A 13,708-nucleotide genomic window follows, 5' to 3' on the forward strand; every position below is an offset into this window, starting at 1 on the left:
TACAATAAAATTCTTTATCTTGATAAATAAATCTTTGATTGTTGTTATTACATTTTATGATTTTTATTTCATTTGCTTCATTTTAATTTCTATTTGCTGTGTCTTGCTTCACCACAGTTAAACCTCTCAACATAACAGTAAATCTAGAACACACATAACATAGTGTTAACAAGACTGATTTTTTCACTGTTTTTTCAAATATTTCCTTATGAGAGAAGTACTCTATATAATATTCAAAGATTAATAACTCATATTCAAGAAAAAAAGAATGATGAAAGTGATCACGAAATGACCAAGAACAAAGAAACAAGATCACTGTACAAAGGAAATATAAAATAAAATAAAAGACTTTATCTTAAAAGAAAATCTGTTTTATTTTACATATAATTTGTTTTAAGTAGTTCAAAGGTCAATATCTATATTTAAAAAAGAAACTATACTAAAAGCTAAAGTTTTGGACTTTATAAGGTCACAAATGCGCCAAATGACATAAACTTCAATGTTTTCTTTGATTAAATTCTAACCTCCCAATAAGTATTATTGCATTTTAAGGTACTATAATAAACAAATATTTATAATTAAAAAAAATAATAACAATGGGGTATCCAATATTTAAGATGAAAATGAATGTCAAAAATGACAAAAATCAATTTTTGCATGCTTAGCAAGAATTTTTTAACATTGTATTTTTTTCTCAAACAATCATCAAATGAAATACCCATAATTTATTTCATTCATTTATAACTTTTAATGATTGAAAATATATCTAACACAATTTAGCCAATATTTATAGAACTTTCTATTTCTATTTTTGAAAAAAACTATGAAATTAGGCATCCAGTATGAATAACAACATGTTTAAAAAATAACAATTTAAAGAAGGGCTAACAAAAATGTTTCTTTTTTTACAGAAAGTTATTTTTTTGAATTAAACTAAGTTACCTTGCAAAACAATATATTATGCCAGACTTGTTTTCAAACTCTGTTTTAATTTTAGTCACCATGTCATTAAGTGTATTTTTACTTTTGGGAACAACAAAGTATTGCAGATTAACTCGATTGAAACTTTGAATAAAGCTGAAACGTAAACAAAAACTTTTTAGTAGAATATTAATAATAATTATGAAAAAATAATTGTTAAGATATAAAATATGATAAAGAAAAATATAACTGATAAAGACAATAAAAAACAAATCAATTTAGCATTAATATGGCAATTAAAAACAACAAAAATTAATTTATTATCACAATTGAAAACTAAATTATTAAACTAAATGTTACCTAATTTAAAAAAAGTTAATAACTCACTTTAATAAAAAAATAACATATTATAACATTAGATTAATGATGTTAAATAACATTTATAACTAAATGAAAAATAATAAAATTACATTTTAGGGTTATTCATACATAGCTGATTAAGAATATCTTTTTGAACTCTAGGAGTTGCAGTTGCTGTTAATGCCATAACAGGTACATTTTTATAACTACTTCGAAGTATGTTTAACTTCTTATAATCCTTCATAACAAAAAAAAAAATAACTAAAAATTTATTAATTTACTTTAAATAGCAAATCTACTGCATAATATATTTTTGTAAAATATAATTATAACTATTATTAATATAAAAATACTAATATAATAATATAAAAACAAATAATAATAATAATAAATAATAATATCAAAGAAAATAATAAAAATAAATAAAAATATAAATGAAAGTAATAAAAATAAATAATATTAGAAAAAATAATAATAATAAATTATATAAAAGAAAATAATAAAAATAAACAGAATACAAACAACTAGTAAAATGTAAAAATAAAATATAAATATCATTTAAACAAATATTTATAAAAGATATTTAATAAACTTTTTAACATTTTTAGTTAATTTCAATACTTAATAATTAAACAGTTATAGAAAGTTCATAACTATCCAAATATATTTGCACAATTAACCTTAAATAAAACACTACTCATTACATCAAAACTTAATAGAATTGACTATGAGTTTCAATTTGGGAAAGTGCAACCTAGATATGAAAGAGATTTGAATAAGAATACAGAAATATGATGGAGAATTATTACTCATTAAAGTAAAAATAAATTTCATACTTTTTATATTCTTTTTTATTCTTAAAAAAACTGTGTTATTTAAAGTCTGCATTTTAAAACATGGTGTGTGCAAAATATATTTTGTCAGTGTCAGTTTATGCTTAAGCATACATCAAATATGATGACTTGTTCTATATTTAACCTATGTTAGACTATTTTAAATGTTTAACTTAATTTTTGCTGGGTGGCCAATCAAATTTGAGAATGAAATTCCATGACTTTTTCATGACATTTTCATGAATTTTTCATGACTTTTTATAAATTTCTGTGATAAATTAAAACATCTAAAAACATTAGCAAAACATCTAGTACTCTACCATGCATTTACCTATTACCAATTAGTTACTAAAAAACATGCAGACTAAAAACTAAAAATTTGATAATAGTAACTTTGAAAATAAAGGCATAAGATCTATTTATTTTAGGCATAAGATCTATTTAGAAACCAAATAGTGATGAAAAGAGTGCAAGGTGAACACAAAGCATTTTACCTTCTCTCTAAACAAGAATTTCTATTGTGCAGATTAGGAAAAATTACACTTTTTAATATTTTGCAAGAAAATATATAAATTTTTCTAAAAATACATTTAAAACTTTAAAAAAATAATAAATAAAATCTTTTTATTAGATTACGTATAAACACTAAAAAATATAATAAATAGCTATATCTACATAAAATAGAATATAATGTTTACTGTTAACTATATCTTTTTTGTTCAAGAATTATTGACATCAACCTTTTGTTGATGTCAATAATTAAAAATTTGGTCAAAAATATTTACAAAAAAGTCAAACTAATCAACTTTAATAAAAATAAAAACTTTTTTAAGATATGAAATGGATTAACACTTAACCTAACTTAAATGATTTTAAAATGTATTTATTTTACAATAGCATTATCCAGCTGTTCAATAAGAGTATGCTTTTCTCTTACTTTTCACGTAATACCATTGGCTATAACCTAAAATCCATGGAATCAAGTTTTTCAGCTTGAATTCTAAATTGCTCAATTCCTTCATTTAGGGTAACAATACACAAGAATATCTTTCTTTCTCTTTAATTTCTCTTAATCATCATTAATTTCATCAGCGGTGAGCTTTCCTTTTTCTGTTTTTCCAGTAGAAACATTTTTTCTTTTAATTTAATACAAATATTGCGCATACAAGAATGAATTGACATTAACTTTTTGTTAATTCATTAGCGATTGTGAAATTGTCAACATCCAGCTTTGTTGCATTTACATGGCTTTAAACAGAGGGCTGTCAGAAACCGCAATTGCATTCTCAATAAAAAGCTTTTTGTCGACACTTTGCTCAACAGCACAGTGATTATGAGATATAGTGAAAACTAGGATAAAGAGTTTTCTTAATAATTCAAAATGTTTGTTACAATTCAAATAATAAACTTGTCAAGGCGCATTTATAAGCAATTGAATTAGCTGAACTCTTTCTTACATATTGTAATAACAGATTTTGAAAAGTCTTCAACTGATCTTAGGCAGAACCAGCAGTTTGGGCAGATATCAGCATGGATCTGTACAACTTATTACCCAGCTGACTAAAATGAGCAAATCCTACTTCTTTATTACTAATCCTATTGTTTGGGGATATACATGCTGCATTTTGCACTACCGTGTACTTCAACGGACTTCTTACTAGCGGTTTTTCAACAATTTTGACCAGCATAGTAATCTAATCTTCTTTAAATTTGTGTTATTTGTGTTATGCCAAATACTTAAACGCAATGCAATATCTGCTGTTAAAACTACCAGGGGCACCTGTCCTAACCATATCTGAATGATTGATAAAACTCAAACAAAATTTATAAACATATTGTGAATATTTAACTGATATCTGATCTGACATATTGCAATAAAATGATAACCTAACTTACACAGCAATAACATCTTTTTCAAAAAGGACTTTAGACTAGATATACTTGTACTATTCATTGTAAAATTTAAAAGACATCTTTAAAGAGTTTAATATTTAACTAAATAAAAACTTTTATTATAGATGTAACTATTTACTTTGCAAATATCTTTAAAATATCAATAGTAGAAAAATTGATGATTTTAAAAATTTTCATGAACTTTCAATGAAAATTTAGAAATTTTAAAACTTATACCAAGAATAAATGAAACTCCTTGACATTTCCATAACCCGTAGCCACCCTGCTGCAAGGTTGATAGGTTTAAATCAAATGGTTTAGACCATGGTTTAAACCATTTGAAAAAATATCAATTTAAACTAAATTAATATTTTTAAACAACTTTAAACTTACATCAAGAAAGCAAAGAATTAAGTTTATAAATAGAACTATATCTTTTGTATAAATAGTTAAGGTAAATACACCTATTTAAAAGCAATAAGTTTTTGAAAATTAGTTTTATATATATATATATATATATATATATATATATATATATATATATATATATATATATATATATATATATATATATATATATATATATATATATATATATATATATATATATGTAAATTATGTTAGTGTATTTTACAAATAGAGTGCTCAATGTTCTTAAAGAACAGAGCAATAATAAATTAGTAAAAAACACTTATCTAACTTTTATCTTCGACTTGAAGTTTCACCATTGCTGGATCTGGACTCTTCCTGATGATCCAGCAATGGTGAAACTTCAAGTCGAAGATAAAAGTTAGATAAGTGTTTTTTACTAATTTATATATATATATATATATATATATATATATATATATATATATATATATATATATATATATATATATATATATATATATATATATATATATATATATATATATATATATATATATATATATAGATAGATAGATATAGATAATTATAGATATAGATAATATTACACATTGATCTGTTGTGGTATTTAAAAAAAGGGTAACTTCAAATAAATAGCATTGAAATAACTGAAAATTAAATCAGGCCTTGTTCAGAAGCGTTACGCAGCTCGCATTTTGCCTGCGAAAAGGTGATTTCCCTACGCATTCAGCAGTTTTGCGTTACGCAAAAACTTTTAACTTTTAGAACATTTATATTATCCTTTGATATCATTTATGTGACATTTATTCAGAAGAAATAAAGTCGTAAGTAAAAGCATTTAACCGCAATTGTAAACTAATAGATTTTTTGTTAAAGAAACAGTTTGTTTAATAATTTTGTTGTTGTTAAAAATGAGTTAAAGAAAATAAAGTGTTTTAAGTTTTATCTTGAGGAATTAAATATATAAATTCCTTTTAAATATATAAATTATTTTTTGTCATAATAGTTTAATAAATGCACAATAAGATATTTTGTTTATTGTCAATTCAATAACATAAAGTTTTAATGATGTTCGTTTAATTTATGAAAATAAATTATGATCACGAATATGTTATCAGTAACTGATAAATAATTAAAAAAAACTCTTTATTGTTTAAAAATATTACTAAAAAGAGTACACAAAATAATTAAGAAAAAATGTATTAATTCAATTTATCAATATAATTAAAAATTAATATAATAAAATTTATTAATTTAATATTATTAATATAATAAAAAATTTATTAATTTTCAGTTAATAAAATAACCAAAACAGTAAAATAACCAATAACAGTTAATAAAATAACTTTTTTCTAAATAAAAAACTTTGAGACGATATTTTCAGTCAATGTATGTGCATCTTAAAAAGTTTTTAAATAAAAAACTTTTGAAGATGCACATACATTGACTGAAAAATATATACTTATTAAAATATTTAACTGAAGTTAAATAAACTTCAATGATGACGACAATAAAAACCGGTTTGCATAGTTAAAAATTAATTTTTCAATGGCGGGGTGAACTTTTTTCAAAAGATATGCAAATAATAGTTCATTTTGTGCTTTTTAGGTAAAAGTTCGTCAAACTACAGTACAGGAGTATGGGGTTGAAAAAAAGTCATAAACCTAATATATATATATATATATATATATATATATATATATATATATATATATATATATATGTGTATATATATATATATATGTATATATAAATAAATAAAAAATATGTATATATATATATGTATATATATGTATATATATAAATATATATATATATATATATTTATATATATATATATAAGTCATATATTTATATATATTTATATATAAGTCATAACCCTAATATATATACATATATATATATATATATATATATATATATATATATACATGTATATAAATATGTATGTATGTATGTATATATATATATATATATATATATATATATATATATATATATATATATATATATATATATATATCAGGCCTTGTTTTAAAGTGTAAACTGGTGTGCCATTTACATACGTGCTAAGCCATTTAACATAAGCCGTAAGCCATTATACATTTTTTACCATTTGATAATAATTAACAAATATAAACAAATCAATAAGACGGTAAAATAAAAGAATTACAAAAACTTATGAAGTTTCAATGAAGATTACTTTTGATATTTGCGCTATTTACAAATGTAATAACTTAAGAAAAAACAAAGAAAATTTTATATTTATTAACCTAACTTTTTCATTAAAAATGTTCAGTAAAAGTAATAGAAAAAAAAAAGATGTTATAGGGGTGTTAAAAAAGAAATCATAAAATAAAGATAATTAAAAAAAATTTATTTACCACCTTGCAAGAGCAAGAATATTTATTTAGACGATGTCTGATAACAAACGATAACAAAAATAATTACCCAATTGAAAAAAAAATTAAAAAAAAAAATTATTACCCAAAAAATAGTACACGTTAAATTTTATTTTATATTAGCACCACTTTTGATATTTTAAATTTTGTTTCGTTATAATGATTGATTTTATCAAAAAAATGAAAAAAACATTATTACCAACTTTAAACAACATCTTATAAAAAGTTTATTTTTTTTAAATTAAAAAAAAACTTATTTTATGGATAGTACTATATATTTGTTACAACAAAAGTAAAAATAATTAACAAAATACAAATCATAGAATGTCAGATTATAGTTAGTTTTTGTGAAGTTCATATTGCAACTTTCACTAAGGATAGCTGCGAGCTGTAGTAATATTAGAGCTTATCGAGGCTCGCTTTAAAACTGTTGACAGTTGGAGAACCAATTACTTTATCTGGTAACATATTCCATGCGTTGGCAATGCGATTGTTGAAAAAGTGGAAACGAGCTAAATTATTGCTGTACTTTTCACGGTGAATTCTCTCTCTGTGATTTGCTCTTGGTGGAATTGTGATGAGAGGAAAGTGTCAATTGACTATGTCGATGTTATTAATAATTTTATATTTTTGGATGAGGTCACCTCGTTTACGACGTTCAACAAGGGAAGATAGGCCAAGTTGTAAACATCTGGACTTGTAGTCTAACTTTTTTAGTTTGTCTGGTATTTTTGTGGCTCTGCGCTGTATTGATTCAATAGTTTGTTCATCTTTCACCAAATGAGGGTTCCAAGCTGGAACTGCAAACTCAAGTAAAGGACGGATGTAGGTGGAGTAGAGTTGTTTCCATAAAGAAGCATCACGAGATTGGAAAGTGTGTTTTAGGATGCCTAGCATTTGATTTGCTTTACATGAGGCAATGATGGATTGGGTTTCTACTTTAAGATCATTGGTAATTTGAATTCCCAAGTCACGCTCAGAGGTAGTTGCTTCCAATGTAGTTCGAGTCGTTATTGAACAAGGGCCTAATTCCCTTATTAAAAGGTGTTAATTTTTTCTGGACAAAGTGCATGACCTTGCATTTCTTTGCATTTAGCTCCATGAGCCAAGATTTAGTCCACTGGATAATTTGGTCAATATCTGATTGCAGTTAAAGTTGAGCAGCAAGTGAGTTGACAATGCTTAGGATTTGAGTGTCAACAGCGTAAATCTTACAACTGTTTTCTTTACTTATTACATCTGGCAGATCATTGATGAAAATAACAAATAAAATTGGACCCAAGACTGATCCTTGCGGAACTCCACTTGTCACAGGTAACCAATTCGATTGAGTGTCGCCAAGGATGTGTCGCCAAGGATAAAACTCTATTATTTTTTTTTTTGCTTGAATTTATACTTAGCAATATAGATCTTGCAATGTCTTCGTTTATATTTATAAGTTTTATTTTGGAAAAAATAAGTTTAGAAAAATAATATATTATAACATTCAGCTTTATACATCAGCTTTATATAACTAACAGATTATGCGATGTTGAAAAAGTGAAAACAGAACTTTGATTAAAAAAGTTATTTAAATTTAAAAAAATTAGTCGTTTCTTTTTTTTCTTGGTTTTTCTTCCTCCTTTTCTATTTTTTACAAAAAAATTAAACTGCTTGTAAACATGTTATAACTTATAACACTGCATCAAAAATATTCATAGAGCATACATTTAACTTTTTGTTCTAAGGCAAGCTAAAGTGCAACGGTACATATTTTTTAATAACTGGTACTTGGTAACTTAAATCTTTATTTGTCACAAAAAATTTCAAATAAGAAATTGCAACAAGATATATTTTTTACTTGTTTATAACTACTTAAAAATAAAAAATTATTATTTGCGAAGCCCCAATTTTAAGCTATAATGAAAAAACAAAAAAAAATTTTAATTCATTTATACAAATGTCGCGAAAATAGAAAAAATTAATTTATGTTAAATGATAATATAAAATGTTATAGTAAATCTAACTATTTAAGTTAAAATAAAAATAATAAAAAAAAATTTAAACAAAATAGACTTTCTACAATATGTACATTTACAGAAAAACACTTATAGATTATTTTTCTATATATATATATATATATATATATATATATATATATATATATATATATATATATATATATATATATATATATATATATATATATATATATATATATATATATATGTATGTATATATATATATATATATATATATATATATATATATATATATATATATATATATGTATATATATATATATGTATATATATATATATTTATATATGTGTATATATATATATATATATATATATATATATATATATATATATATATATATATATATATATATATATATATATATATACATATATATATATATATATTCATACATACATATAAACATATACAAGGCTGGATTAACCATGGTTTAAACCAAATTAAGTAACAAAATAGGAGTAGTAAAAGTTTGTTTTTATATACAGAATATTAAATAATGATGGATTGATTGATGAATTATAGTAGTAATACTGATAGAAAACATAATTTATTCAGTTGAAACTCCTGATGCTTTTTTTTTAATTGAAAAAGTTGACTAAACACAGCTAATTTTTTAAAAAAAAATATTTTAAAAATCCATGGTTTTTTTCAAAAAAAAAAAAAAAGTTTTTTTTCAACCTGTCCTGCTTTTATAAAAGAATTAACAACTGAGGGTTTCAACTGAGTCTAAAGGAGAAGGAAAGTATATATATACTTATTTTTTTTCTTTCTTATTTAAACGATCATAATTGTGCAAATAAAATTAAAAAAGTACTGACATATTTATCTGTTAAGAATATGTTTAACTAACTGAAACTTTAATAAAACATGATGATTAAAAATATAATAATAATGGATGAAATAAAATAGGGCTGATTAAAAAAAACTCTAATAATAAAAATATAACTAAACTAAGTTATTTTTATAAAATAAATTAAAAACATACGGGACGAAAATCATGGCCCCATTGGCTAATACAATGTGCTTCATCTATAACAAAACGATCCAGTAATTTTCTGTCATACAGTCCTTTAAAACATGAAGTCAATTTATAGCTAATGCTCAACTTCTCTGGTGTAACATACAAAAGTTTAATAGATGGCTCTCTGCTGGCTAAATCAATGTATACTTGTTGTTCCTCATCTTTTGTAACGTCAGATGATAAATATGCTGCTGATATCTAAACCATGATCAAAAAAATAAATCTTTGTAAATCATCATTCGCTCAGTTTTTGCTAAACTAAAAAACTGTATATTGTTAAACTAAACAATTCAAAACAAAAAACAATTAAAAACCTTAAGAGATTTAAGTTTTTGAACTTGGTCTATAATAAGTGATCGAAGAGGAGAAACTACAACAGTGAGACCAGGAGTAAGAAGAGCTGTCAATTGATAGCATAAACTTTTCCCACCTCCGGTTGGCATTAACACAAAACAATCTTTTTTATCAAGAGCAGATAGTATTGCATCCAACTGATTCTGTCTAAAAGCATGTAAGCCAAATGACGCTTTCAAAACTTTAGTAACTTGAGATTTCAAGGGATGATTGTCATCTAAAATAAATTATTAATTGAAATTTAAAGAAATACTTAATTTTGAGATGTGGGAAGATGTGATGTGTGAAATAAGATCATGATGTTTATGAAAATGTAAAAACTTTTTTAACTCTATAAAAAATAAAAATAAATGTTTTTGTTTCGCCATTAGATTTTTTGTTTTGTGATGTTACTTAGAATATAAATTGGTGAATCTAATTTATATTGCTACTATGTATATTTAGATTAAAGAATTATCAAACCAACTTGCTCTGCTTGCAGTTTTTTCAAAGGCGAAGCTAACATCTGCCTTGTTAATATTAACATCTGTCTTGTTAATGCTTTTCATTAAAACCACATCTAAATTAGTTACAAATCTTGATTTACCATATTATACATATATATATATATATATATATATATATATATATATATATATATATATATATATATATATATATATATATATATATATATATATATATATATATATTCATATATATGTATATATATATATACACATTCATACATATATATATATATATACATATATACATATATATATATATATATATATATATATATATATATATATATATATATATATATATATATATATATATATATATATATATATATGTGCATGTATGTATGTATGTATGTATGTATGTATGTATATATGTGTGTATATATATATATATATATAATTATGAATGTATGTTTTAGATAAGCACTCTGACATGACACTGAAATAGCCTGCTGCTAGGGGCTCATTAAAACCACACCTAAATTAGTTACAAATCTTGATTTACCATATATACACACATATATATATATATATATATATATATATATATATATAAAATGCATATTATATATATATATATACATATACATACATACATATATATATACATATATATATATATATTTATATATATATATATATATATATATATATATATATATATATATATATATATATATATATGTGTGTGCATGTATGTATGTATGTATATATGTATGTATATATATATATATATATATATATATATATATATATTTATATATATATATATATATATATATAATATATATATATATATATATATATATATATATATATATATATATATATATATATATATATGTATATGTATATATATATATATAATTATGAATGTATGTTTTAGATAAGCACATATTTTTTTTTCCCCATTAAAACCACATCTAAATTAGTTACAAATCTCAATTTACCATATTATATATATATAAAATATATAAATATATATACATATATATACATATACATATATATATATATATACATGTATGTACATACATATATATATACATATATATATACATGAATATATATATATATATATATATATATATATATATATATATATATATATATATATATATATATATATATATATGTAAGTATGTATGTATGTATGTATGTATGTATGTATATACATATATAATTATGAATGTATGTTTTAGATAAGCACTCTGACATGACACTGCTAGGGGCTTCAGCGCATACATCAACTATCTTGTAATCTGCCGCAAAGGAGTGCTGCTGAGGGTTTGCCATGGGGCAGCAATTTTTTCTTTCATTATTATTATTCTTTTATTTTTTTTTTATTTTTCTAAAAATGCCGTACAAATTAATGTAACAAAAATACGGTAACAACTTGTTACATAAAATATGCTATAGTATATATTCTTAAATTAAGTTAAATTAATCTACTTAAAATTAAAATATCACAAATAAGAAACTTTAACAAAAAAGATTATTTAATAAAAAAAGTAAAAAATGTTTTATTATTTTTGCTTGATTTTCAATCAGTTTAAACAAGTTGAAATGTTTTTAATTTAAAACACAACAACTTCTTTTTAAAGAAAAAAATTTCCATGTGCATTATTTTGTTTTATTTTTCAACTTATATTGTTGTTTCTTAAAAATTAAAATTAAAAAAATTACAATAATAGTAAATCCTGGTCAGAGCAAGAAGAAGACAAAATGTCTTATCATCAAATCCTGTTATATTAATTAATTACATTAATTACTTACGTAATAAGTGATAAACAGGGTTGTTTATCTGTCAAATATGTCTGAGACATATTTTCTGCCGACATAAAATATGTCCCACATATTTTCTATCGACATATTTTGACATGATTTTATGTCTGAACTATTTTCTGATGACATAAAATATGTCAGACATATTTTCTATCGACATATTTTGACATAATTTTATGTCTGAATTATTTTCTGCTGACATAAAATATGTTAGACATATTTTCTATCAACATATTTTGACATAATTTTATATCTGAAATATTTGCTGTTTGATATTCTTAAAGAAAAAATCAATCTAACAAATTTATTGGGCATTTCAACTTAATTTATCGAGTTAAGTGAAAATAGTTTAATAAATTTGTTGCTTTTTTGCAATTAATTATGCTTCATAAAACTTTTACTTTAAACCCAATAAGCAAACATCAGTCATTTCATAAAGGTCTTTTTCTGCCCTTTTTAGGGATGTATATTTTGATAGTATTGACTAATATTGACTAGTATTGATGCATCATTTGATAGTATTTGATAGTATTGATTAGTATGGATTAGTATTGGCGATTTCTCTTATTAGAATGTAAAAATCATCTCAAGCTGAGTTTTTATTACTGAAAGTGGTTTTTATTAGTATGACTAAACTTAAAATTATTCGTTTGAATGAAATAATAATAAAAAAAAACTTTTTCAGTTATTTTTAATTATTAGTTGATCCTGAAAAAGATTTCATTATGAAAAATTGAATTCAAAAGATTCTATGAAAAAAACGGTTCACATAATTTCAAAAAATTTGTGCCAAATTAAATTCATTTAAGCTGAAAAATTTAAAATATTTCGCAAAAGTTATATTCAGCTCATTAAATTCATATTAAGAAGACTAACTGGTAATAATTTATAACTAATTATGAATAATATACTTTTAGTTATAATACTTATGATTTATTTAACAATAAAATAATTGACAATTGCATTATAACAGCATAATTAACTGCCATTAACTTGCATAAAATGTTTTGAGTGAAATATATATTGGAATAATGATTTTTGTTGTTTTCCTTACGATTTAAAGTCAAAAATGGAGAATAATTTATTGAATGAATCAACTATTAATTAAAAATAACTAAAAATGTTTTTTTTTTTAATATTATTTTAATAGGGAGAATACTTTTAAGTTTAGTCATATTAATAAAAACTGTTTTCAGTAATAAAAACTCAGCTTAAGATGGT

The 13,708-nt window shown here is 22.3% G+C and overlaps 1 protein-coding gene across 2 annotated transcripts in view; it reads right to left on the minus strand.

Annotated features, from left to right (window-relative positions):
- LOC100205617 (recQ-like DNA helicase BLM) overlaps window positions 1-13,708 on the minus strand; it is a 70,698-nt gene that overhangs the window by 21,768 nt on the left and 35,222 nt on the right. For both annotated transcript variants that reach the window (XM_065815415.1, XM_065815414.1), the window contains exons 13-17: window positions 10,663-10,755; window positions 10,157-10,413; window positions 9,807-10,040; window positions 1,392-1,519; window positions 943-1,077 (exon numbers count right to left, since the gene is read on the minus strand). In XM_065815415.1, coding sequence (XP_065671487.1) covers window positions 943-1,077; window positions 1,392-1,519; window positions 9,807-10,040; window positions 10,157-10,413; window positions 10,663-10,755 — 847 coding nt within the window. The remainder of the gene's footprint in view (window positions 1-942; window positions 1,078-1,391; window positions 1,520-9,806; window positions 10,041-10,156; window positions 10,414-10,662; window positions 10,756-13,708) is intronic.

Source organism: Hydra vulgaris, chromosome 13, assembly GCF_038396675.1.
Source record: "Hydra vulgaris chromosome 13, alternate assembly HydraT2T_AEP".
NCBI lineage: Eukaryota > Metazoa > Cnidaria > Hydrozoa > Anthoathecata > Hydridae > Hydra > Hydra vulgaris.